This window comes from Monopterus albus, unplaced genomic scaffold (genome assembly GCF_001952655.1).
Source record: "Monopterus albus unplaced genomic scaffold, M_albus_1.0 scaffold9.1, whole genome shotgun sequence".
NCBI lineage: Eukaryota > Metazoa > Chordata > Actinopteri > Synbranchiformes > Synbranchidae > Monopterus > Monopterus albus.
The window spans coordinates 1,582,376-1,605,682 of NW_018127889.1; the positions used below are offsets into that span (position 1 = coordinate 1,582,376).

The window sequence follows — 23,307 nt, forward strand, 5'->3', positions numbered from 1 at the left end:
TACTTTACAAACTGTATAGTGCATGTTTTATGTAAAACAAACTGCATGAATGAAGATTAATGACAACCCGTTGTCCCAAGAGCTAAAAAAACAACTCGTATATTTTAGACATACAAAGGGTTTGTTTCTACTTGGGGTTAAAGGTCACATTGTACATATAAATACTGAAACTCAGGTGCATTTCCCTTCAGTGTTAGTCAGTTGACCTGGGTGTGAATTCCAACATTTCTAGAGATACCTCTCTGCCAGGTGATCTTGGCAGGATCAAGGTCAAGACGGACAAAGGCACCGATTTCTTGCGGTGTGAGAGAGGCAGGGTCCGTTTTTTTGATCCCAAGACGCTGAAATGAAAGAGAGAAAGAAGATTAGTGAATTCTCTGTACATTCTTTCTTTTTGTGTGTGTGGGGTTCAAATATCTATCTATGCAAACTGAAAATGGGTATGGGAAGTCAGCTGGACTGCTCACTTCTCTTCTGATTATGTTTATGTGTGAGTTCATAATTATATCGCAGGTCCCTACAGTAATGGTGTTTGTAAGCACCAGTCCTGAGGGTTAATAACTGTTGTGGTGATACTAGTAATTCTGGCATTGCAGTGTTTAGACTTACACGAAGCCTGGAGATCTGGATGGGTGAAAATCTTCTGGCTCCATTTACTGAAGGGACCAGTCTACTGAACAGAGCCTTGGAGGTATAAGACAAAACAATCATGTTAATTAATAGGGTGCATGCATACAAATGAATATTTAACTGCACTTTAGAGGAAAATTAAGTTTTTATACAGAATGCATGACATGAAATCCATAAACCTCCCAAAAGAATTTACACATATTGCTTTTTTAATTGCTTCCATGTGACATCATCATTTAGTGGCAACATGAAATAACAAGGTTGTAGTATGCACAGACTGTGTCCCACTTCAGAGGACAAATCCTTCAAAGGCTGCATTTGAAGACCGAGTGTGTCACAGTGTCATGACAAGGCCGTCCCATTGTGAAGGCTCCTTCAAATGCCAAACTACCCAAAATCTCTTTGCATGCAGGCAGAGCATAGAGAGGCTGTCAAGGTTGTTTTGTAACGCAACGGTAGGGGCAGGAACAGTTGGTAACAAAGAAAACTCCTCCGTAGACCAGACTGTCTCATTTCAGTTCAGCCCAGGAGTTGGCCTTCAGTTATACAGCGGCTACGAATGCCACACCTTTGTAGACCGTGACCTTTGAAGAATGCAGCCTCTGAATTGAGACACAGCTATAGAGAGGTTCACAGTCTGAGGAAGCAGAGCTATAAAAACAAATAATATGCAGTTGTCCACTGCAATTTAAGTTTTTGCAATTACTACCCAGAAAATGCACACAAAAAGATTACTAAAATACTTAATTTTTAAGGTTAATATTAAATACTTTAATTTCCTGTCTTAAAATCATCACACGGTCACCTTGTCTGATTGTGTTGCCTCATGGAGCATCCTGGCATCGACGGCTGCTGCTACCAGGTTATTGGCTGCTGTGATAGCATGAATGTCACCAGTGAGGTGAAGGTTGAACTGAAGGGCAAAATAAGACAAAATAGAAGAAGAAACCGAAAGAAAGAAATAGAGATTAGGGGATTAGATGCAAAAGATTAAGGCACAATTATAGCAATGCAGTGGAACACAGTGTGGATGGCCCCATAAAACCTCTAACAATGGGGGTGTCGAAAAGTGGTGATCACAAAACATAGAATAAATGTGGCTTCAAAAATGTAATATGTCAAAGGGTTGATTTTATTTTAAAAAAATATTATGACAAGCATTTCAATTTACAGGGGAAAAAACTGGCAGTGTGAAGGAGAAAAAGATGAAAAAAGATGGTGTTATGGTATGAGCACCGGGGCCATGTCAGAAGCTTTGAAACGCGTCTCCTTCCCTCTCTATGTCATTATGGACAGTGCCTTTAGCCACAGTCAATGTTATGCCACAGCTCCAGGGCTTGTGAGTATTCACATGTGTGTGTTTTGGTGGAAACTGGTGGGAGTCTCTTCACATCTCTGGTCTTTTGAAGAGAACATAAGTCTAGCTAGGGAGCTCTGCGAGTCTGTCTGTGTGTCTTACCTCCTCCATAGGGATGACCTGGGCATACCCCCCTCCTGCAGCTCCCCCTAAGTACAAAGAAGATGTAGCACAGTCAGAGGCAGACAACACACAAAGGAGGAATGCTGAGTGCCAGACCCTGAGAGAACTACTCCACTCAGGCACAAAATGTAGCAGGTTGTGAAATGCTAGCCTCATGCTGACAAAGATAGCTTATCACAGTTACTTGATACAGTCCTAACTGCTGCTTTTGGCACCGGTCTCTGGCCTTGACCAAATCCCACTCAATGTATTCAGTAGGAAGAATAACAAAATTAAAAGTTTCATTCCAAACAGCTCGACATATTTCCTAATTTGAAAATGCCACTCCTTAAAGAATGTAACTGAACTTCTTGTTTATGGTAATAGTTTTCTTACACTATAGAGTGTGATGGCAATTTTAGGAATAATAATGAATGTCTTTTTTTATTAAGAGATGAATTGTACTGTATTACCATGTAGAAAAGAGATGCATGTACAGTGCTGACCTTTAACCCCAAAGGTGGGTCCCTGAGAAGGCTGTCGGAGACAGGCGAAAGAGTTGAGCTTAAGGTGGGTAGACAGGGCCTGGGCTAGGCCAATAGTCACTGTGCTTTTGCCTTCCCCTAGTGGTGTGGGAGTTATGCTACAACAAGACAGACATATGTAAGATTATAGAATTAAGTTTTTTTTTATTTGTTCGTTTACATCCAAGCCATTGCCACATTAACCGGAAACCATGATTTACTAGAACAGACTGCTTTGCTACAGTCATGTTAAAGTGGCCCAGATCAGATCTGGGCCACTTTATGTGGTCCTAGATCCAATTCATGTCTCTCACTGTGCAACTGCTGCCAGAATCACAACCTGTGTTTTTTAATGCCTGATTCCTCTGCACATGTGCATATTGCCCCTCATAGACCAGTAAAAATAAACATAGAGAGCAACTAAAGCAAAACAGGGGTCAGTGAGAGATGAGAACATTTGAAATCTGTTGGACATTAATCAAGAAACTTCTGTTCCAGTCAAGCTGGAAGAACTGAACAGTTTTTGAGGGAATTGCTTGAATTGACTGTTGTACCTAGAATGTTGGTGTTATTCCTGTACAAGTGCAGATCATATTAAAGGTTGCACGTGTCTAAAAATTTAGGACCGCAGCGGTGTTGTGAAGAATTAAAAATAATTAAAAAAAGAAGGACTCATATGACCAGTAAGTCACACTCACCCAGCAACCAGTACATATTTCCCATCAGGCTGTGAGTGGAGGCGGTCCAACAGGGAGAGTCGGACCTTAGCTTTGTTCCTGCCATAGGCTTCAAGCTCTTCTGGCAGCAATCCAATCTCCTCAGCCAGCTGGTCCACCGGCTTGGGCGTCTGGGTTCTAGAAATCTCAATGTCACTGATAAACACAGAAAACATGACAAATCACTCACCAATCAATGATATATAAACACCAAACTTATGGACATTGACTATGTTTGCTTGCATTTAAAGGGGCATTAACTACAATTTTAAACACTGATAAATCAAACGAAAAAGGGACAGGACACGGCCCCTCTCTGCTATTCTGCTCCCCTCCATGACATTTATGGTGCCTACAGGCGGTTCTGTTGCTTCAGGATCTCTACCCTCTGCTTTCAAGCATCGGTTTGTGCCCATAGACCAAAGAGGTAGTGTTGCTGTGCAGTATGATATTAAAAAAGTCTCCTATAGCCATGGAGATGCAGCGCAGTTTCAAATAGTACCCCACAGATAGTGGCTTATACCTTGGTACAGGGATCAGGGGCTGGAGTTTGAGGCTGTGCAGACGCCAGGGTCGGTATTGCTGCTCCTTGAGCCATCGACTGTAACTACGCACCACATTCTAGCAGACAAACAGGGGAGAAGGGAAGAGCAAGGTGAAGAATAATTATGAGGGAATACTGTAAGGAAATGAGGTGAGAACAGTGACGGAAACAAAGAAACGCACCTGTGCTCTGTAAGCTGCAGTGAGATGTCCTAACCCAGTGGCATGTTCATCTAAAATAAAATCAATACAGTATACACACATTTTAAATTTATACTACATTACTATGGAAATGGAAATTCATGTATTATAAAGCTTGTTAGTCATCTGTGATCACACTGTGCATTCTTAGGTCAAACCCATTTAGAATGATAGTGATTGTTACTGCAATATATTCAACGATACCTGTCTCCATGGTAAACTCGCAGCGAATGACGGCAGTCCCCGGTCTAAACCAGGTGGCTGGGACATCCATATCTGCTCCTCGTAACATGACTACAGCGTCAGCCTCCATCAACTAGGAAACAGATAAGAAGAAATTAGATATGAATAATTTTAAAAAGATGATTAAGACACCAGTAAAAAGAGACGAGCAATAAAGCAAAAAATAAAAGTGAAGCAGAAAGAGATTAAAAGATTGTGTAGGTCCTCTATGTGTATGACAGGCATAACTAGCTTTCATGACAAATAAACCCATAAAGATTTGGACAGGCATGACAAATAAACCCATAAAGATTTGGTTCTAGAAAATGTATTTGATCAGTTAAAAGAAAATCCCAAATCTTTGTAGCTCTGTTACCACTGATGACATTTTAAAGACTGCCCCCATGTGGCCAATGAGTTAAACTGCACATACTGTAAATGCCCCAACTGAATAATGACCACAGAAATCTTTAAATACTTGTTTTGGATGAAAACAAGGTAAACATAAAACAGGAAAGCAAAAAAGTGTGCAAAGAACAAATGATCACGCACACATACACACACCTGTCTCTGTAGGCTTTTGGAGATCCCCTTACTCTTCAGCACTACCATTCCACTTCTCTCCATCAGGCACTGCAGAGCCAGCCCAAGGGGTCCTTCTCCTCCGAGCAGCAACACTGATTTTCCTTCCAAATGAGCATCTGTAGAAATGTTTTAATTCAAAATTAGGACATAAATTCACTTCATTCATAAAGTGCTTTACATACATAAGCACCCAGTCCATATGGTCTAGGTTTTACATTGTCAAGCTCAAGTGTCCATGGTCAGTATTCTACTGCTGCCTATTTGAGCATGGATGACAATTGGAGATTTTTTTAAATCTGAAGTTCAGGATCAGGACACACCCAAAGCACAGTCAGTCATATTTAAACCACCAAGAAAGACTCAATTCCACTTTTGCTTTTTGCAACCCACCCTCCTTCTCTCTCCCTTTTCTGCATCTTTTTGTCCTCTCTCTCTCTCTCCCCTTTCCTGTAGAGGGTCCCCCAGTGCCTGAGACTGGCACAGATCCCTGAAGCCTTTCTCCCCAAACCACAGTTCATAACCAAGTCCACACCAAGAATCATTCTTCCCTCATATACTGAGGGTGAAGCCCTAGCTAGTGAATTAGGCTTTTACTAGCTTTGTGAGACACTGCGGTCATGTCAGCTAAGATATGTTGATATGTGCTAGATTTCCAACACTAATGCCCAGAGGCTTTATATTTAGAAAATTACTAACCAGTATAAACTACTGTAACTATACAGAAGTCCATCACTTTTAAGACACCATGAGTCTTGAACAACTGAATCTATTGAGCTGCATAAGGGATATTCAATTTCCAAACTTGAAAGTGACAAAGGTTTTCCAAAGCTGCAGTCTGCTTAACATCCATTAATTTATTCAGTATCATTTTTTGCTGCTGCTTCTATTTTCTTGAAAACTAACAGTAAAAAACTGGTACATTCAGTCGCATATAGCATTAGTAAAAACTATAAAATTGATTAACATGCTGATATGCCATTTGACATGCCATATCAGCATGACATGTCTAATACCTGTTAAAATGTGCTGTAATTATGTAATGGTCAGTTCTTGCTATTACTGTTGTTTACCTTAATCAAACTCACTGGTTAATTTTATCAGCTATAGGCTGTGTTCTGTGGTGACTCTGAAAAAGGTCCCTTCAGAAGTAAATGTAAGTAACATTACAACAAGAAGGTTTTTGTATAGTTTGTCCTTTACCTTTAACAACTTAGATCACACAGCCTACAGAATTTACTACATGCTATCCAATCTCTTTTCCAGAAACTCACCATGTTTCTGCAGCAGATCCACAACAGCACTGGCTATGGGTGGCACGAAGCCTTTGCTCAAGTCCCCTCGTACCAAACGGCCCATATTCAAATCTGATATCCTACAACAGGACAAAAATGTACATAAATATACATCCCTGCAACTTTATTAACGTTTACTAGCAAAAGCACTTTTAAGATTATATGACGTGCTCATGATAACAGTGTCAAGTACCAAGATAAAGCTTAAAACTGGATACACATCAGTTACTGGTAAAGCTTAACAGTGTTAAATAACATTGTATACTATAACATATTCTGTAGTTTCTTTAGTTTTCTTTATTTAACAAAGATCTATGATTACTGTGTAAATCAAAAGTACCATACTGTGTACCTCAGTTTATCACAGGGTCAGTTCTCTTCAAATCATGAGGATTATTTGTTAATTTTCTCATTGACTTGTCTGCTGGAAGCACAGCTCATACTTCACATTCACTTTGTCTTAATTTTGTGCTGCCCTTCCTGATTTGGTCGGGAATTAAAAGGCCCACACAAGTAAAGGCATTTCTCTCTATTGGAACAGAGAAACATGCACTGCTGTACTCTACCTGCCTAGCTGCTGCATAAACAAATATGTGCTGTCTATTCTTTACTATGGTCTCTTTCTATGTGACAATGGAAAACTCAGCTACAATAATACCCCCATTATGACTAAATATGTCTGCCTCTGGAGGTATTTACCCGTCCACATCCTTCTCAGGTTTGAGGGTGTTGAGCACCCAACTGCTCAGGGAAGCTGGGGGGAGGTGGAGGTAGATACCATGCACCCCGGGGTCCTCATTCAGCTTCAACAACTCCTGTACAATCTAAATAAAAACAAAACACACACATAAATATAAGAAATCGTGCTGAACAAACCTACAGTATTCAAATGGCAAATCAAGCATCGACTTGCTGAACAATGAGGTGGGGCAAAGAGTTTGCCTAGACAAATGTTTTGGCGGTAATGGTCATTAACCAAGAATGTGACTCAGTTTCACTTACTTCATCTTCACTGCACTCGTTTGCCAGACAAATCTGAGTGACGTTCAACTCAATCTGTGGATATTCAGATAAGGACATGGTCAACTGTTTGAATTTCTGTGTAGATTTGATAAGTCAAAACAGGCTAAATTAAAACTGAAATAACAGAGAAGAGAGTGAATTACCATTCCTGCCAATTTCTTATTGATCGCCAACAAACTGTCATCTTCACCTGCCTTTGAGATAAAAATCAGCACACTGAGAAAAACACACAGACCTGACGATACAGGGATGTTCAGTGACTTCAGTAAATGGATGACCCTTAATTCAAAAATAAATTGAGGCAAAGCAGGTTTAATGTAATTACTAGCACAATGCAACTCTGCCAAGGTCACGTGGTTTTAGACTAGTTTTTGCTCTAAGATCTGACAATAATTCAAAAAAACCTGTCTCAAAATTAAACTTGTGTACATCTTCAAATAGCCTTTCATTCTAATATGAGAATACAAATCCTACAAAGTTCTTTGATTTTTGCTTACAATACCTGTATAATGGCTAACGAAGGTTGGACTGCTTGGTTACTTCTCTGTAGAGCCACCATTGCCTCCTTGGTGCTCTGAACTACTTCTCTATGAGAGAAAATAAACTGGTTAGCAATGTCATTTCATCCACTTACACACTGGAGTTTTAAAATAAATTCAGGTCAAATACATTAGTTCAAGAAACCTCAATCTGTAAAAATTGAGGGTAAAGGTACTCTCCAGATAAAAGTGGACACCATTTAGCACTGTTAATATTAGATTTATGGGCTGTCTGGGTGAGAGAATGAAACACGTCATGGTTAATGGCTGGCGGAAATGGCTTTTAAACCTTGTAGAACTCATTTAACAGCAATTCTTATAAACAAACGCTAAAGCTTTTTTGCCACATCTGCTACTGCAAATTAAATACAACTTCCTACTGGAAGAAAAACGTTATCGTTGAATCTAAACTTAAATAAAAGAAAATAAATATACAATTGTAAGGATGGACCCACCCACCACCATACTGCACACGTGACAACGTGGGGGCGGGGCTTATATGTTAATTAGCTAGTGCCACACTGACCTAGTTATTGTTGTAAATGTAAACATAAACTAGATCAGGCCCACTACTATCTGGGGTCAATTTGTCAGTGTACTCTATTTCACACAATGGCTTATAGTAAGAAACACATAAACACAAAACATCATGTACAATACATATCACATACGATACAAATAGCACAAAAACGTATCGGTGAAAGCATACAAACAAAAACTGTTATTTTACATGTCCCATAACGTTACAGTAAACTATTTGGAACTGCATATTCACCAATTTTAGCATTGTCTCCTACAAGTTCAAGCACATTTCGGCATAGTGTGTTTGGCAACAGCGGAGGAAAGTTACATCAGCTGCCCGGAGACCCTGTGATGACATCGGAGACACGTGCAGAACTGGCCAAGAAGCAAAACGCCGATGTGAAATGAAATACCGACTACCGTTTATCACTTACGCTATCTAAAAATCGCTCGACCGTGTGGCCATATACGTTTTAACCAATAAGTTTCATTTGTTTCTTACCTCAAAGAACCGTCGCAGTCAAACTTAACCTCCTTTGGAGACTGTTTGGAGATAAAATTCACGGCTAATATCGGGTCAGTGCCGCCACTGGTAGTAAAACTTGCTGGCCGGAGGATCAATCGGCCGTTGGCCGGGTTACCCGGTAGGCATCTCCGCGACAAGCCGGTTGACCTGCTTCGTCCTGGACTGGCTGGATATAACCGAAGACTGCCACAAGCACTGCGAATTACCGACAACTTCATGGCCGTTCCTTTACGATTGTTTCTCTCCCACCGTGGCCAGCCAGAACCTGTCCTTACAGGAGGAACAAAAAACAAAGTTTAGGTGGCGGCAGGATCCTGATGTAGGTACGCTGACTTCAAGGGCAGTCGGGAATTTGGACATCTAGACGATGGTACACATGGCGCTTTGTGATAGTGGCGACATGATCAGCGTGATGTTGGGCAGCAGAAAACTTGGAAATAACGTTTTCAGAGTATAACGTTACCCAGGTGTAGCTCAATTTGTGCCTCTCGTGTCCTCACAAAGATAACTGTCGTTATGTGGAGACATAACCCTACTGTCAACGTAAGAGTCTCCAGTCAACCTAAGCTGCATGTTTTTGGGCTGTGGGAGGAAGCCGGAGTACCCAGAGAGAACCCACGTAGGCAGAGGGAGAACATGCACAGAAAGGCCGAGGCTCGAACCCGAAACCTTGCTGTGAGGCGACAACACAAACCACTGCGTTACCATGCTGCGATTTATTTATTCATTCTTTTATTCTATAAATGTATTAATTATATCCAAAATGGGGCATATATTTATTAACCAGCGACACAGCGGTATTGGCAGAGTTTTGAAAAGCCGAGGTACACCTGAAAGCAGCAACCATCAAACGGGAGGTTGTTATGGATGAATATCAATCATGTCCCTCTGCAAAAGCTTTGATAATGATTTTGACCAATTTGATATATTATGACCTCTACAATTTATTAAACGAGTTTAACAGATATAAAAATGTTCAACTAAAGTGTTTGTGAATTTTATTTAATAAAGTTTTTGCAAGTGCTGTTTTGCCAGTGAGTAAAGACGCGGTCTATTCTATCTTTAAAAGTAGTATCAATCATGCAAATATAGGTTCATACCCTTTGCACATAGAGACTGATTTTGCATGTAGTACCACATGATCCAAGTAGCCTAATCAAAGGGTGACTACATGCGGGTCCCTGCATCAATTTTCACACACAGCACATACTGTAAAATTATCTAAAATGCTAATTGGTGGGTTGTATTTAGGCAAAGATCTGTGACACGCCTAAAACTACACTTCTCTCCCTTTCTTTTTCCCTCTCCCTCTGTCTCTCGAACAAACCTCCACACAGGCGCGCACGCAGTTGGGTACGGCGTGACCCTGACTGGGGAAATCTTGACGACAAATAATCTGAGCCTTTGCTCTTTTGGCTTCAGCACCGTCAAACCACCATCAAAACTCCCAAATGGCAAATGTATAGACTGCAGTTCAAGGGTCTAATGCGCAATGGCCGTTCGTCAGCTGTTGTCACTGTGGTAAATCTGCAGCAAATCCGTCAAAAAGGTCCAGATCTTCTCTTTACATGTACTTAACAATTCGACCATTAAAAACATTTCTTTATACACAGCCCACACGTTTAAATTGGCCCTCACTTTGTTTGTACACCCAAGATACACGATCTTCGGGCTATAAAACTGACGCGTCACTGCAAGGCCAAACCAACTTGACTTCATTCCTGACATACAGTGGCATGGCGTGGCGCAATCCATAGCTTTAACAAAGCCACAGTTGACTGTATCTCCAAAGATAGCTGCGTTACGCATGTGGAACCTTTTGTTTCTGCTTAAACTCCGGTTTAGTCGACTTCAGAACTACAGGATGGCCACGTTACATTAGAGCACAACGTCTGCCATCTGCGAATACCACTGCAAAACAGGTAAATGTCATTACTTTAATCTTGAAATCATGCACGACATATTAATGTTCTGCGAGCTACTCCTGTAACCTAACAAAATCTTTTTTTTTATGGGGGCATACATTTGCGATTTTTAAAAAAGCCTTAAGTTAACAATACACCTAATTATACCTTTTACCATATACCTTGAAAATGTTTTAACATGAGACAGAGCACTTTGAGATTATTTTAATAAAAGAGTATTGACAATTTGATATATTTTATCCACTGGTGTATTTTAAATTAATATGGAATCCTTTAAGGACTGTTCACAGACTATTAGCTCATATTCCTAGCTGAAAGTACTGTAGAAAAACAACAGGATCAGACAGGAGTGCTTGAACTTGTGGTCTAGTTGCCTTTGAAATACATTCTAATGATCCCACTGGCTTCCTTATTTACCATGGAAAAGTTTTTTTAGAACATTCCTCAAACTTGAAGATATAACTGTATGTAATGTACAGAATCTGCAGAATTTTAACTCCAGTTTGAAAGTCAAAATGAAGGTTGGGATAAAGATGTCAGACATCGCAAGTTAAAATAACTAGTTTGGTGAGAAGCAACTCCTGACTATTCTTTTGAGAACCTGTTAGGCAAGTGATTGGTATTGGGTGGATTGCATCTGAAGGAAGGAGGAAAGGACATAAACAGACACAGCAGCACAAATTAGACACAGGGTTTGTTTAAACCTACAAATTAGAGGACTGCTTTGTGTTTGGATCTAGAATGCAATATGCATATGGTTTAGATTTTGTGTTTGAACTCATAGTGAAATTTTTAGTCTAAAGTATTTGTTGTTGATGTTTGCTCTTTCAGGTCAACTCACTTTAATGAGCTGTCTTTACCAATGTGTGTTAGAGGAAAGGTAACCAGGCAGGGAAAATCATCTTGACATCTGCATCTTTCACGTGTTCTCCACCCCAACCATGAGGGACAGACTGGGCCACCTGCATGAGATGTCCAACGGCCATGTGGAGCCAATGGAGTATTCTGAGTCCAATGTCTCTCACTCATTCAGTAATGTTGACCTGGAGGAGGAGTTGTCCCATGAGGCAGTTGTGTTTGACAACAGCCCTGCTCTGGAGGAGGTCTTTTCTCAGACACAAGATATCCAAAGAGAGATCCAATTAATTCGTCTAGATATTAAAAGGATGCGTGAGCAGAACTCTCGCATGCTCCAGGGTGTCACCACCATGAGTACCATTAAAAGGGATTCTAACGTCATTGGTGCTGATATAAAGGCTCGGGCTGAAGGTGTGCTAGCACGCCTGCGTGACATGGACAGCACAACTCATAAGCTGGAAGAAGCACATGGCTCAAATTCTGCCATCACACGTATCGCTAGAACCCAATATGCTTGTCTCAGCAATGGTTTTCGCGATACCATGTTTGAATATAATGAGGCTGAGATGAGCCATCGTGAGAACTGTAAAGCCCAGATCCAAAGGCAGATGGAGATAGTGGGGCGTGAGGTGACAGGAGACGAAGTGGAGGATATGATTGAGACGGGTCAGTGGAACATCTTTAATGACAACATTGTGGCTGAAGGTAAAACTACAAGATCAGCTCTGTTCCAGATTGAGAAACGCCACCAAGAGTTGGTGGACCTGGAGGCGCGTATCAAGGGCATCCATGAGATTTTTCTAGACATTGCCCTGCTGGTGGAGGAGCAGGGTCCTATGCTGAACGCTGTTCAAACCAACGTCCAGAAAACTGATGAAGGTATACAGGAGGCCATTGTCAAACTCGGTAGGGCCAAGCGTTATGACAAAAGCAACCCCTTTAAAAAAATGTGTTGCAGCTGCTTCCCATGCTACAAGTAATGACAAGAGCGCAGAGTACCTTTTTCCACGAAGTAAAAAAGGGTTTGACAAACGTGAAAACTATTTGTGTCTAGATGGAGAAACAAAAATAAATGGGTAAAATATTTAAAATTTGTATTAAAGTAATCTGTTGATGTCTGTAATGTTTGTTCAAAGGTTTGAGACAGGTATCTTAAATCAGGTATGAAGCAGACATGAAAGAAATAGTATTTGGAAATATGTTTTTGTAGCTTGCTGAGCTTCCACATTGGTGTGATTTGCCAAATAACACTGATAATAACAAATTATTCTGAAGACATGATACATGTTTGTTCTGGCCAGCCTGCCTTATACAGCGTGTCCTGTAAACTATGATAGTAAACCCTAAAGAAATATTACTACATGGAAGTTTAGTTCTTATGTAACTTTTTTTTTTCAAATGTCTGACAAATATGTCGCTACGTGTCAATGTACAGGAAAAAACTGATGTCCTAGTTGAATGAAAGGACAATGTTTTAGAAATTGTAATTAAGCTGCTCTTGATTTAGGCCAAAATATTTTCTGCATTATGAAATGAATGGTTGATAGTAAATTGTCAGTGTTCAGCCTAATGCACAATGCTTTCATTATTATTTTTTTTATGTTTGTCTCTTCTGAGGACACAAGTAACTGAGAATTGACAACATTCTGACTAGGATTTAATGTTCTGATATTATGAAGGGAATCACAGATGATATTTTGTGATGTACAATAATCTGTTACTTTCTTGCCTTTGTGTAACTTTATATATAAACTACTATTGTTGTCTTCATTCTTGTGATGTTATGTATCATATATTATTAAAATACAGCACGAGTCTGAGCGTATTCTTGTTTGAAAATCTGTATGTGATATTGAGAAAATAAAGCCTTGATCGAATTTAGTGTTTTGCATAGATTTATGCATTTTCGTAATTTAGGTTATCATTGGGATTCACCGACACGCCAGGGGCACTTTCACAACAGTTTTTACAATATCTTTTTCCCCTTTAAAGACCCCGGCACCCTTCTTTAGACTGCTTAGCTTATTTGGCTCCGGTGATGACGCCTAGTGTGACGTATAATACACGCGTCAGAAATACAACGCATATGTGTGTTGCTTTCAAAACAATCGCGGGCGAATCGAGTATTGCTGTGTTTTTGTTAGTCTTTCACCTTTACGACATGATTCGGACTAAAAATTGGCGAACATCATGTCAGTGATTATGGTTCCGGTCTTGTGTTAAAAAGTGTTCCATGTCCAGTTGCGTTCAGGTTAATGGAAAGACCTCTGGATGGGGTGCGATCGCGCGATGAGCTTGTTCGTTTGATGGAAAATAGGGTATGCCCACGCAATCACGTTACGTTGGAGAAGAAACATACATGGATATAACCAGTAATCTTTGTTACATTGCCGATCGCCAATAAAATTTACGAAAGAACCCGTTACGTGTGGCAAAATCTCACCTTCACCCCAAGATAATCGATGCATTATATATTCATATATCCCAAGATGCCTGTCCAGATTATGACACATCATTACTCCACACATTGAGCTGGCGGCAGCGTGTTCTGCATTAGTCTAATTGTGTACTGTCTGACAGGTCTAATTCCTCAGATTTCCTCTAATATTTTAATGAACATATGCGGATGCATTATTTGACAGGAACGTCATATTTTTAATCAACCCAATCTCCTACGCCCAGAACAGATGTGAACACATTCTGAAAATAAAGAAAATGCTTCTACCTTCAAGGAAGAAATTGCAGTGTAATGGCTCATGTCTATCACCTGGGGAGGGTTGGCATTTAAGGCCATGTTGACCATTCAGCAGACAACCAATTTTATTCATTAGAATAAGAAGATGCTCTCAAGTACCTCAGTGTGAAACACACTGAAGGAATTGCTTTCTGATTCCAAAGGAGGCAGTCAAAAGAGGTAACTTTAATGTGAAAAATTAATAATACTTGATTGGTTTTTTTTTTTTTTAATACATGTAGGAAAGGCACAAGTGGATAATTGATTGGAGTTAATGCTGCACTGCCTAAACAGCTTGGAAACTGGACTAACTCAGTGGTCATCGAGAAAAAGACATTTGTTTTTTGTTTTTTCTAGTCCTATTTTGTGACACCTTTTTAAAATGAGGAAAGGAATATGACTGTATGTGTCAAGATTGAGACATTATGAAAGGGCCAGTGATGTAGGCAAGCACCATAGTTTAGAAAGGTTTGGTTAGCATGAGGTTGAGCAAACAAATGCACCAAGAATTACTCGAGAGATTTTCACTATATGTGTCTATTGTCTGCTGAAACTTTACTTTAGAAGGATGTCATTTTGAATGAAATACCACCTTTCTTGTTCCTGCTTTCAATTGCAACATTCCAGTTAGCCATTTAGCTGTGACTGCTGTCATTATTATTCACTACAGAAAGAAAACCTACTGCAGATAAACTGATCAGTCACTGTGTCATCAGTTGCAGTTATACTGTATAATTATAACTTATACATGCAGTGAGCTGGTAGGGTGTATAATATTATTACCAGTGCAAATTTACTTGACTGCTGAGAGCCCTGTGTTTTAGGGGTAATTGCCTTCAGCATATGATACAAATTTTAAAACATGAAAGACTGTTAGATTTTCTTCAAACTGCACTGGACATATTTTCATGATTACAGTATATCAGGCCAGAAGAGATGAGCCCAGTAACCAACAATTTGTTTTACAGGCAAAATGCGGAACCTACTAAGGAGGCTGCAGGCCATTAGTGAGGAGCAGAGCTATGAACTGGAATTTTATTACCCTAATTATGATGTAGATCAGGTGACTCCGTTTCAACAAACGGTGGTGTCTGAGAACTCCTCAGCAATCGACAGCATCCTGAAGGAGGCCGACTCAATACGCAAGGATATCTCCTTTCTCCACTTGCAGGTTGAACATCTAAGCAAACACAATGAACGCTTTAGCACCTCTGTGCATCGCCTCACAATACTGAAAAAGGACTCTGACACATTTGCCAGGGGAATCCAGCAGCGCGGGGAGGCCCTGTATGCCCGCCTGCAGGCACTGGGTAAGGACAGCAAGCAGCTGGAGGAGAAAGAAGGTCCCAACTCTGCTGCTAGCCGCATTGCCCGAGTTCAGTATGACATGCTGACCCAAGCCTTCCATACTGTCATGAGCAACTACAATAGGGCTGAGGAGATCCAGAGGACTGCATGTCGGGGTAGGATCAAGAGGCAGGCTTCCATTATTGGGACTGATATCACTGATGAGCAGCTCGATGCACTGGTGGAAAAAGGTGGTGAAGGATGGGCTGAGCTGTCCCAGAGTCTGCAGACACGAGGTTCACGCTCATCCCACTGGGTGATGTGTGAGATCAGAGGTAGACACAAGGAACTGGTAGAGCTGGAAGCCAGGCTGAAGGAGGTCCATGAATTGTTCCTGCACATGGCCATGCTGGTGGAGGAGCAGGGATCCATGCTCAATAACATAGAGGCTAATGTGTGTAGCACTCAGGAATATGTGGATAAAATGAACATTAACATCAAGAAGGCCCTAAAGTACAAGAGGAAAAATCCTTTTCAACAATGTTGCCCCTGTCTAATCTGTTGGAGACACAACCAAACATTTTAGGACTTATTTTGGCTTTATGCAATTTTATTGATGATTGAAATAAACCTTTGCCTAATTAAAAAGTTATGGACAGCTGAAGTGTTATGCAATGTGTTTTATTCGTGATAAATCCAACCTTTAGGGGGACACTCAGTTTTGCTTTGAAGAGTAGATTTGTTTAACTGCTATGTGAAGTTTGACTTTTTTTGTAGTCGGGAATGACCAACTGTATAATTTACAGTAAAATAACTCTGATGTAATCCACTTTTGTGTATTTGTGTGCCTCAGTTTATGTCTTAAAATATTTTAAGTTGAGACAAACAATTTTACTGATGCACAGATAAATTATTTGCTGTAGTAGGCAGAACACCAAGATAATTGGCTCATGTGGGAAATATTTTTATTTTTATTTTTTTGAATGGATCTCAGTCTGTGATCAGTATGGCTGAAGAAGAGTGGACAAATTGACATGTATTGTCATTATTACAGTAATACACCAAGTCAAACTTCAGGGACGGCAATGTCCATTTAGGAAGCACAAATAAATCCGTTTCACCTGTTATGGTACAAATGAAAGTAACAAAAGCACGATGATCCTCAACAAGGGAATGGTTTTACATATGGTGGCCACAGACAAATGCTTCCTGACTGATATTTAAGTTTTGTGTTTTGTTAGTGTCCTTGTCACTACAGGTAGCATAAGGCGGTACTTACAACCCAAATCAGGTTCCACAAGTAGTCCAGTCACTCCAACATGGCACATTCATACAGTATGTGTAGTCACAAGGTTTGGTGTGTCTCCCAGCACAGTCTTAAGACCAGAATTGGCAAGGCAACCGACACCCACATTTTAGGCTACATATCGATTTAAGTAAGTTGAAATGACTTAATGAAACCCTTGGGAATGTTTAGCCTCTCACCTATTAGTGGATGAAAGCTACTGTTAATGCAAATGGAGCTACTGAATTTTTGGAAACAATTTTTATAAAACATAGGCTCGTTATCTAGGTTATCCAGCAGCTGGATGATGTATATAGCTATATAATTACATATATTTAAAATATACTGTATGTTGTCAGGAATTAAATGGTGTGGGTGTGTGTGTGTGTCTCTGTAGGGGAGGGGAGGGGAGGCGCACCAACACTCAGCTGTAAGAATAGCAGTCAGTTTCACTTCAAGGCTCCAAAGTTTCAACGGATTTGCTTTGGCAACTTCTCATACATAATTTCGTGAATGACTATAGAGGTTCCTCGTCTGTGTTCATGGTGTTTTGATTTCGCTCCTTATTTGGTCACAGCGTGTGACAATAATGGCTTAGCGTTGTGTGACTGACCGTGTAGTTACCGATATGTGCAGCGTTCCAAGTCTGTAGGCTACGTGTGCTATCAGTTAGCACATGCTAACCATAGGAGTTGCTGGTTCTAGTTTAGTAGCGGTTTGCTAACTTTGTATGGGTAACGACAGATTTAGTAGCCGAGAGTAAATTATATACACAGCCTATTTTACGGCGGCAATTTGTGTAACTTAAAATCCGTTGTCTCCCCGATGAGCATGACGTTAGCATGTGCTCTCCGGTTTGCCCTGCACACATTTAACTGCCAGTTGCTAACACTGCTAGCATCAGAGTTCTACTGATTAGTATTGTGGTAATGTGTTCATACGAATATACAAATATCCAAAGCATAAATATAAAATATAAATTATGTCGAGGTTTTGAAGGTGAAATGTGGCGGGAATTGCTATCTGTACCAGGATGGCCGAGTGGTTAAGGCGTTGGACTTAAGATCCAATGGACATATGTCCGCGTGGGTTCGAACCCCACTCCTGGTAGATGGAATTTTTTTGGTGTCTCATCAAAAGAAGCTGGTCTATACAGACAGTCACTGCCTTCATGCAACAGTACATTCCAAAATCCCACGTATAGTACGCGGTCAAAGAAAGACTGTTGCTACTTAGGTTTTGTGTCTTTACTGGGATCGGATTATGTAAGGCACCTAAAGACACTAAACCATCCTTTTTCTTAATAGTTATTTGTTTTTTAAATAAAATAAATACTTTGATTTCAATGCAAAGTTTTTTTTTTACAGTTAATTCAAATGTCATAGTTTTTCTAAGAATAACTGCTCCAGATTGGCAACAACATGATAATAATGGCTTTGTATAATACAGAATAATCTGGATGCTCAAATAGGCCTAAAGGATGTACAACAGTTTAGTACAAAGTGAGCTATTCATTTTATTACAGCAAAAGCCCACTTCCCAGTGGTTCATGCAGTCCTAGTATCCATAATTTATTTCTACTGGGCAAAATATGAGAAGCATGCTAAATGTATGAATATCTGTCATTTTGCATCATATTTACTCAGTAAAGTGGCCTGGATAAGTGGTATATCTGTATTGTACTATCATTGTGTACTATCTAGGGTAGTACACCAATAGGACAGAAGATGGCACTGTAAGCCCCGCTTGTAGTCTCGGCTGGAATCCAGCACTGGCCCACTATAGGCCTACACACTTTTCCTCCTATAATTTCATTGCAAGGGCGATGCCTTGGCCTCATGAATACCCTGTCATCTGTATCTGCCACAGGAAAAGCTTCACAGAAAACAGACATGGTAGCATGCAAATGTTTGTTGCACAGTTGTCATACAGATTCAACAAATGGAAAAGAACTCTTGAAACTTTATTAGCTGTTGAAATTCTTTATGCCGTGCATCAGCAACTTTGCATCACCAAAGCCTGAGTGACTTTTAACAACTGGCTTTAATCCATTATTGAGTCCCTGTTAGTAAAATTATTGCTTTTCAAGCCAAAATGTTATTCAGTATAATCAAATGAAACCTGACTCAAGAGATGATGGAAGGGTTTATGGTAATGATAATTTTTATTGTAATAATTTTTTTGTTTTTGTTTTGTGTTTGAAAATGATGAAGCAATTAAAATTAAAATGAGTAGAATTATAACAAAACATTTAGTGAAGAAAGTTTGTGTTACATTCTTACCCACGAGTATGGCTTTACATACCACACCTATCCTGAGGTTCCCCAGATTTGTTCAGTAACATGATAAATAGTCAGTGGTGGAAACTCTTTTACTTGCATATTTTCTTTTGTCTGTAGCTTACACTTACATCACTGCATTTTAGAGGGAAGTGTTTTTCCTTGTGTAATTTGAAAATATCATCTAGAAATACATAAGCCTACTTGGTAGCCTGCATGAAACACTGAATTGGTTAGGAGAACTGTGCAGACCATCTAACAGTATAGATCGTAGTTAAAATTAACTCTGCCTTGACCTGCCACAGCATTTAAATGCTGCTTATGTGTTAATGCATCAGAAATAATTCAGTAATATAGGTCTATAATAATAAAACACTGATAAGGCCACTCTGCTGCATAAGGAGTACATAGATTTTGAAAGGCTACTGGGCATGCAATAGCATTTTGATGACAACCTCTGTTCTTTTACTTGAGTACGATTTTCACTTGAATTTTCATTGTTAATAAAATAAGGACACATTTAAGATATATAACAACAAAACAATTGGCTTGTTGAGAATAGTCATTTATAGTGCCTTTGGTGGAAAAGTTTTGAAAACCCTTGGCTTAAAACACATTCCGGTTATTAATACACAAAATTAAATTTTTTTTAAGCTTTTTGATTTCCAATGTAAATCATTGATTTCATTGGTATCACGTCACGTGACGCCCACCGCGCCATGTTTCCATCTCCGCGTCAGGAAAACTTTGATCCAGAGTAAAAACTCAAGACCAGCGTCAAGTCACTCAGAATGAGCGCTGTGGTTTTGTATAAAACCTTCAAAATAAATCTAAAGCGACGAAATAATGCCATGTAATCATGGCAGCAGTAAGAGAGGCGGAAATCATTACTAGATTTCAACATTACTCTTGTTATTTCAGTCATAATTTCCAGTCATAATAGTAAGTATAATGTTAGTAACTGTAACCAAAATGGTGGCAGCCTATCCGTTAATATTAGAGGCCGAGTTGTAGGGCAATCATTGCATTACTAGACAAATTATTTCAGAGTTGTACAATAATAGCCATCAGGAGTGATGGCTATTATTGATGGCTATTGCCAGTTAGTATAACGTCCACACCCATGGACTGTGTTTTGACTCATTTATTTTGAAGGACACATCCAAACATTTCCGTTATGTTTAGCTAACTTTGCTTGGCTTAAAGTTGGTGTAAGAAGCAAGGAGAAAGAGTCAAGTAAGCAGCAGGAACAAAGTTGTGGGATCTGAGTCCACAGTACTATGGTGCTGACCCGTGAAATGTAATAACCATCTTTCCGTTTATCAGAGACAGCCTTCCGTGTACTTTGAAGACTACGGTAGATGTGCTTTTCCTAGCGCTGCAAAAAGGCGTCCTTTAAAGCTTTGTTTGGCACATTGTGGAGACTGGATGTACTTGAGGACGGTTCTCTTTAGTTAGCTAACAAGTTAGTTAATAAAATAAAAGTACAGTGCCTTGTAGAAATGCCTTAAATTAATTGGAATTTTGTACTTTTTAAGCTTTAAAACACATTGAACTTTTAAACTTTAGCTATTTTTCTTTCTGTTCTCTACGCGTTTTGGACTTGTTTTGAGAGAGCCCGTCTCCCGACTCCCGTGGTGACAGCAGAGGTGAGTGAGTGATTTGGACCCATGAAATGAGAATTAACCGTCATTGTATCAACAGAATACAGCATGCAGCACTTGGCTGTGAAGCTTGAAGTCGGACTTTGGGAGAAAATTAACCTTTAAAGTTGAAAAGGTTCAAATAAACCATCAAACAATCACTGTTCTTACTTTAGCCGAGGTGCTACATATAACCGTGGATGTAAATTGCACTGCAGCTGGATTGAAAAGTCAGAAGGTTCTTAATCCTGCAGTCATACTTAAGAGATAAAACATTAACCACGGCTGTTTAAAAGTCACTCTGTGTGTTTTGTAATGATCACTTGTTATCCATTCAGATTGCTTTAAAATGTATTGAACTTCAGCCGAAGCATTGCCAAACTAGAAACGGCTGTACTACTTGCTACTGCTGAAATTTACTTTAAAAATTCATTTTAACCTGACTCATTGTATCCTTTAAATTACTTTGCCTCTGCTGTCAAAAATTACTCATGCCACTGTTAAAAGGAACTGAAATTGTAAAGACACAGCAAACAGGATGGGGCTGCCCTTGTCTTACATTTGTTATTTTTGGGTCTTGCATCATTGCTCAACAACTGTAACTCACCAAGGACTGCTTAATAAAACTACACTTCAACTCCTTTCATGGTAAAAGTGGGCTAATTTGGGAGTGAGCATGGTTGAATTATTAATGTAAGGATATTCTGAATTAAAACACCACAAAGACACGCAACACACACACACAATGAAAAACAGATCTCAAAGCTGCAGCGGTATTTTGAATATTTGGAGATTATGATAGATGGCCTTTCATTTTTGGAGCAAACCGAATGGTAAGAACATCACATCATAGCGTCCTGTGTGAAACTGAAAAGCAGCAGTTGGAAGCAACAGTTCCATTTTGCAAATATTAGCACATGATTACCACATTACAAATTCTGTCTAGTTTAATGTTTTATCTCTTAATTCCCTAAACTAAACCCATTACTTGCACCTCTTCACAAGAAATAATAGACCAGGGTTAACTGTTCCCTAGGTCGTGATTTTTCTGCAATTGAAATTAACTTAACTGCGATGCATGTGTTGAGAGAAAGTCAGTTCAATATAGTTAGACTCAGCCATTGTGCATTTCACTTATTACTGTGGAAGAAGAAATTGAGTATGCAACAGAATTAAACACTTAAAGATTTGACAAGACTGGGCATGTGTAATGTTATTGTGGATGAACCAAAGCAAAATAAGGGTGACGGCGTTTCAAACTGATATAACTGGCTTCTTTGTTCTTGAGCTTTACAAAGGTCAACAACGTGATTGTCAGTGATTACAGCATATGTTACTATTGCAAGTCATTTTACACAAAAATCAATGTCCAGATTGTTATTGTAATGTTGTGGTGCAACATTATTGAGCAGTGCATGGTGGTTCTTATGAAGTGCCAGCTCTTTCTGTGTGATATGTGACCATGTTCAATGTTTTGTGTGTGTGTGGCTCCAGTGCATCATGTGATGACTCCTCTCCCTAGGGTTCAGCTCACCACTTAAGGTCACATTAAAGCAGAAAATAACTAATAGAAGAATTTCTGGAATTATGGAATGAACTGAAATTGATTTTAAATGGTATTCTTATTTGCAGGTGCAAAAGGAAGGCTGTTATACTGGGTTTTGTGAGGTCTGGCACTGTATCACACAATTTCAACAAATCTAGAGTTGGATTAATTGACTATAATGGCATCACACGGGGACATTGCTGAGGGAGGAGCTAATGAAGAGTTCAATGATATCATCAAATGGAGATCAGGTATGTTTTTTTTTTGCTAATTTTGACACTTTTGGAGGTTTTGAACCTTTTTGTTTAATGCACCATATAGGGCACATTGCATGTAGGGTGTGTAAGGGTGTGTGTACTGTAGATCCAGATGTTGACAAATGTTTGACAGGTCCTCAGCAAAATGACAGGTTGTCTGATAACTGCACAGAGAGAACGGTGGTGTTGTACGTGCATACGAGCAGTCACTGAAAGGAAGTGCTGACAGAGCCAGAAATCCTGTTGTGAATGGTTTCCCCCAGTTCCCATAGAGGCAGGGGAAAAGGGACTGAGGCAAAACATGCAACAAAGGCAAGAAGAGAACAGGAGATGGTGTGCAGAGAAAGAGAAAGTAACAGGAAAGGTGACCACTGACGGCAAAGAAAAGGGAAGGCAAGAATGCAGGGATGGGTTTAGAGAGCCGCGCCCTGTGATCCCTTTCTCTCTGGATCATTCCATTCCATAGGTTGCGCTTTTGTAGAGGCCACCCTCAGAGAAAGAGAGACATACAAGTTGTTGTTGTTTGAGCAGGAATACTAAGTATAGCTGATGTTGTGTCCATCTCCTTTCAAAGATGGACTTTATTGCTGCCCATCAGAATAGGATTTGACTTTAAATGACATTGTTGGTGTGCTGTACATTGGCTCAATTTTGTTGGTGGGATAAGTGATGGAGACACAGCAATAATAGAAAATGTTTTCCTATACTTAG

The 23,307-nt window shown here is 39.7% G+C and overlaps 4 protein-coding genes and 1 non-coding gene across 9 annotated transcripts in view; 4 read left to right on the forward strand and 1 right to left on the reverse strand.

Moving 5' to 3' along the window:
• The window catches only part of mthfd1l (methylenetetrahydrofolate dehydrogenase (NADP+ dependent) 1 like), a 35,300-nt gene extending 20,887 nt beyond the window's left edge, over positions 1 to 14,413 (reverse strand). Inside the window, exons 1-17 of one of the 5 annotated variants that reach the window (XM_020588892.1) lie at positions 14,291 to 14,413; positions 8,759 to 9,047; positions 7,698 to 7,782; positions 7,339 to 7,389; positions 7,175 to 7,228; positions 6,872 to 6,996; positions 6,152 to 6,252; positions 4,860 to 4,996; positions 4,278 to 4,389; positions 4,056 to 4,105; positions 3,853 to 3,950; positions 3,312 to 3,485; positions 2,596 to 2,732; positions 2,090 to 2,136; positions 1,436 to 1,543; positions 610 to 684; positions 239 to 341 (exon numbers count right to left, since the gene is read on the reverse strand). In XM_020588892.1, the coding sequence (XP_020444548.1) occupies positions 239 to 341; positions 610 to 684; positions 1,436 to 1,543; positions 2,090 to 2,136; positions 2,596 to 2,732; positions 3,312 to 3,485; positions 3,853 to 3,950; positions 4,056 to 4,105; positions 4,278 to 4,389; positions 4,860 to 4,996; positions 6,152 to 6,252; positions 6,872 to 6,996; positions 7,175 to 7,228; positions 7,339 to 7,389; positions 7,698 to 7,782; positions 8,759 to 9,047; positions 14,291 to 14,393 (1,849 nt within the window). In that variant the 5' untranslated portion in view covers positions 14,394 to 14,413. The other 4 variants (XM_020588897.1, XM_020588921.1, XM_020588904.1 and 1 more) reach the window with 4 other exon arrangements.
• On the forward strand, positions 10,136 to 13,391 carry stx11b.1 (syntaxin 11b, tandem duplicate 1). Its single transcript, XM_020588940.1, has 2 exons — positions 10,136 to 10,704; positions 11,539 to 13,391. The coding sequence occupies exon 2, from the start codon at positions 11,649 to 11,651 to the stop codon at positions 12,543 to 12,545; it is 897 nt and encodes a 298-aa protein (XP_020444596.1). The 5' UTR covers positions 10,136 to 10,704; positions 11,539 to 11,648; the 3' UTR covers positions 12,546 to 13,391.
• Positions 14,392 to 16,250, forward strand: LOC109953436 (syntaxin-11-like). Its single transcript, XM_020588930.1, has 2 exons — positions 14,392 to 14,479; positions 15,268 to 16,250. The coding sequence occupies exon 2, from the start codon at positions 15,273 to 15,275 to the stop codon at positions 16,170 to 16,172; it is 900 nt and encodes a 299-aa protein (XP_020444586.1). The 5' UTR covers positions 14,392 to 14,479; positions 15,268 to 15,272; the 3' UTR covers positions 16,173 to 16,250.
• Positions 16,251 to 17,898: 1,648 nt separating this feature from the next.
• Positions 17,899 to 17,981, forward strand: trnal-uaa (transfer RNA leucine (anticodon UAA)). The gene has a single exon. It is a non-coding gene; the product is annotated as a tRNA-Leu (tRNA).
• A 2,370-nt stretch (positions 17,982 to 20,351) lies between these two features.
• The window catches only part of utrn (utrophin), a 160,206-nt gene continuing 157,250 nt past the window's right edge, over positions 20,352 to 23,307 (forward strand). Inside the window, exons 1-2 of the mRNA XM_020589235.1 lie at positions 20,352 to 20,799; positions 22,426 to 22,590. Of these exons, the coding sequence (XP_020444891.1) occupies positions 22,518 to 22,590 (73 nt within the window). The 5' untranslated portion in view covers positions 20,352 to 20,799; positions 22,426 to 22,517. The remainder of the gene's footprint in view (positions 20,800 to 22,425; positions 22,591 to 23,307) is intronic.

Bases quoted from the DNA above. Each gene is read 5' to 3' on its own strand.
- stx11b.1 (XM_020588940.1), top strand. From the start codon at position 11,649: ATGAGGGACAGACTGGGCCACCTGCATGAGATGTCCAACGGCCATGTG.
- LOC109953436 (XM_020588930.1), top strand. From the start codon at position 15,273: ATGCGGAACCTACTAAGGAGGCTGCAGGCCATTAGTGAGGAGCAGAGC.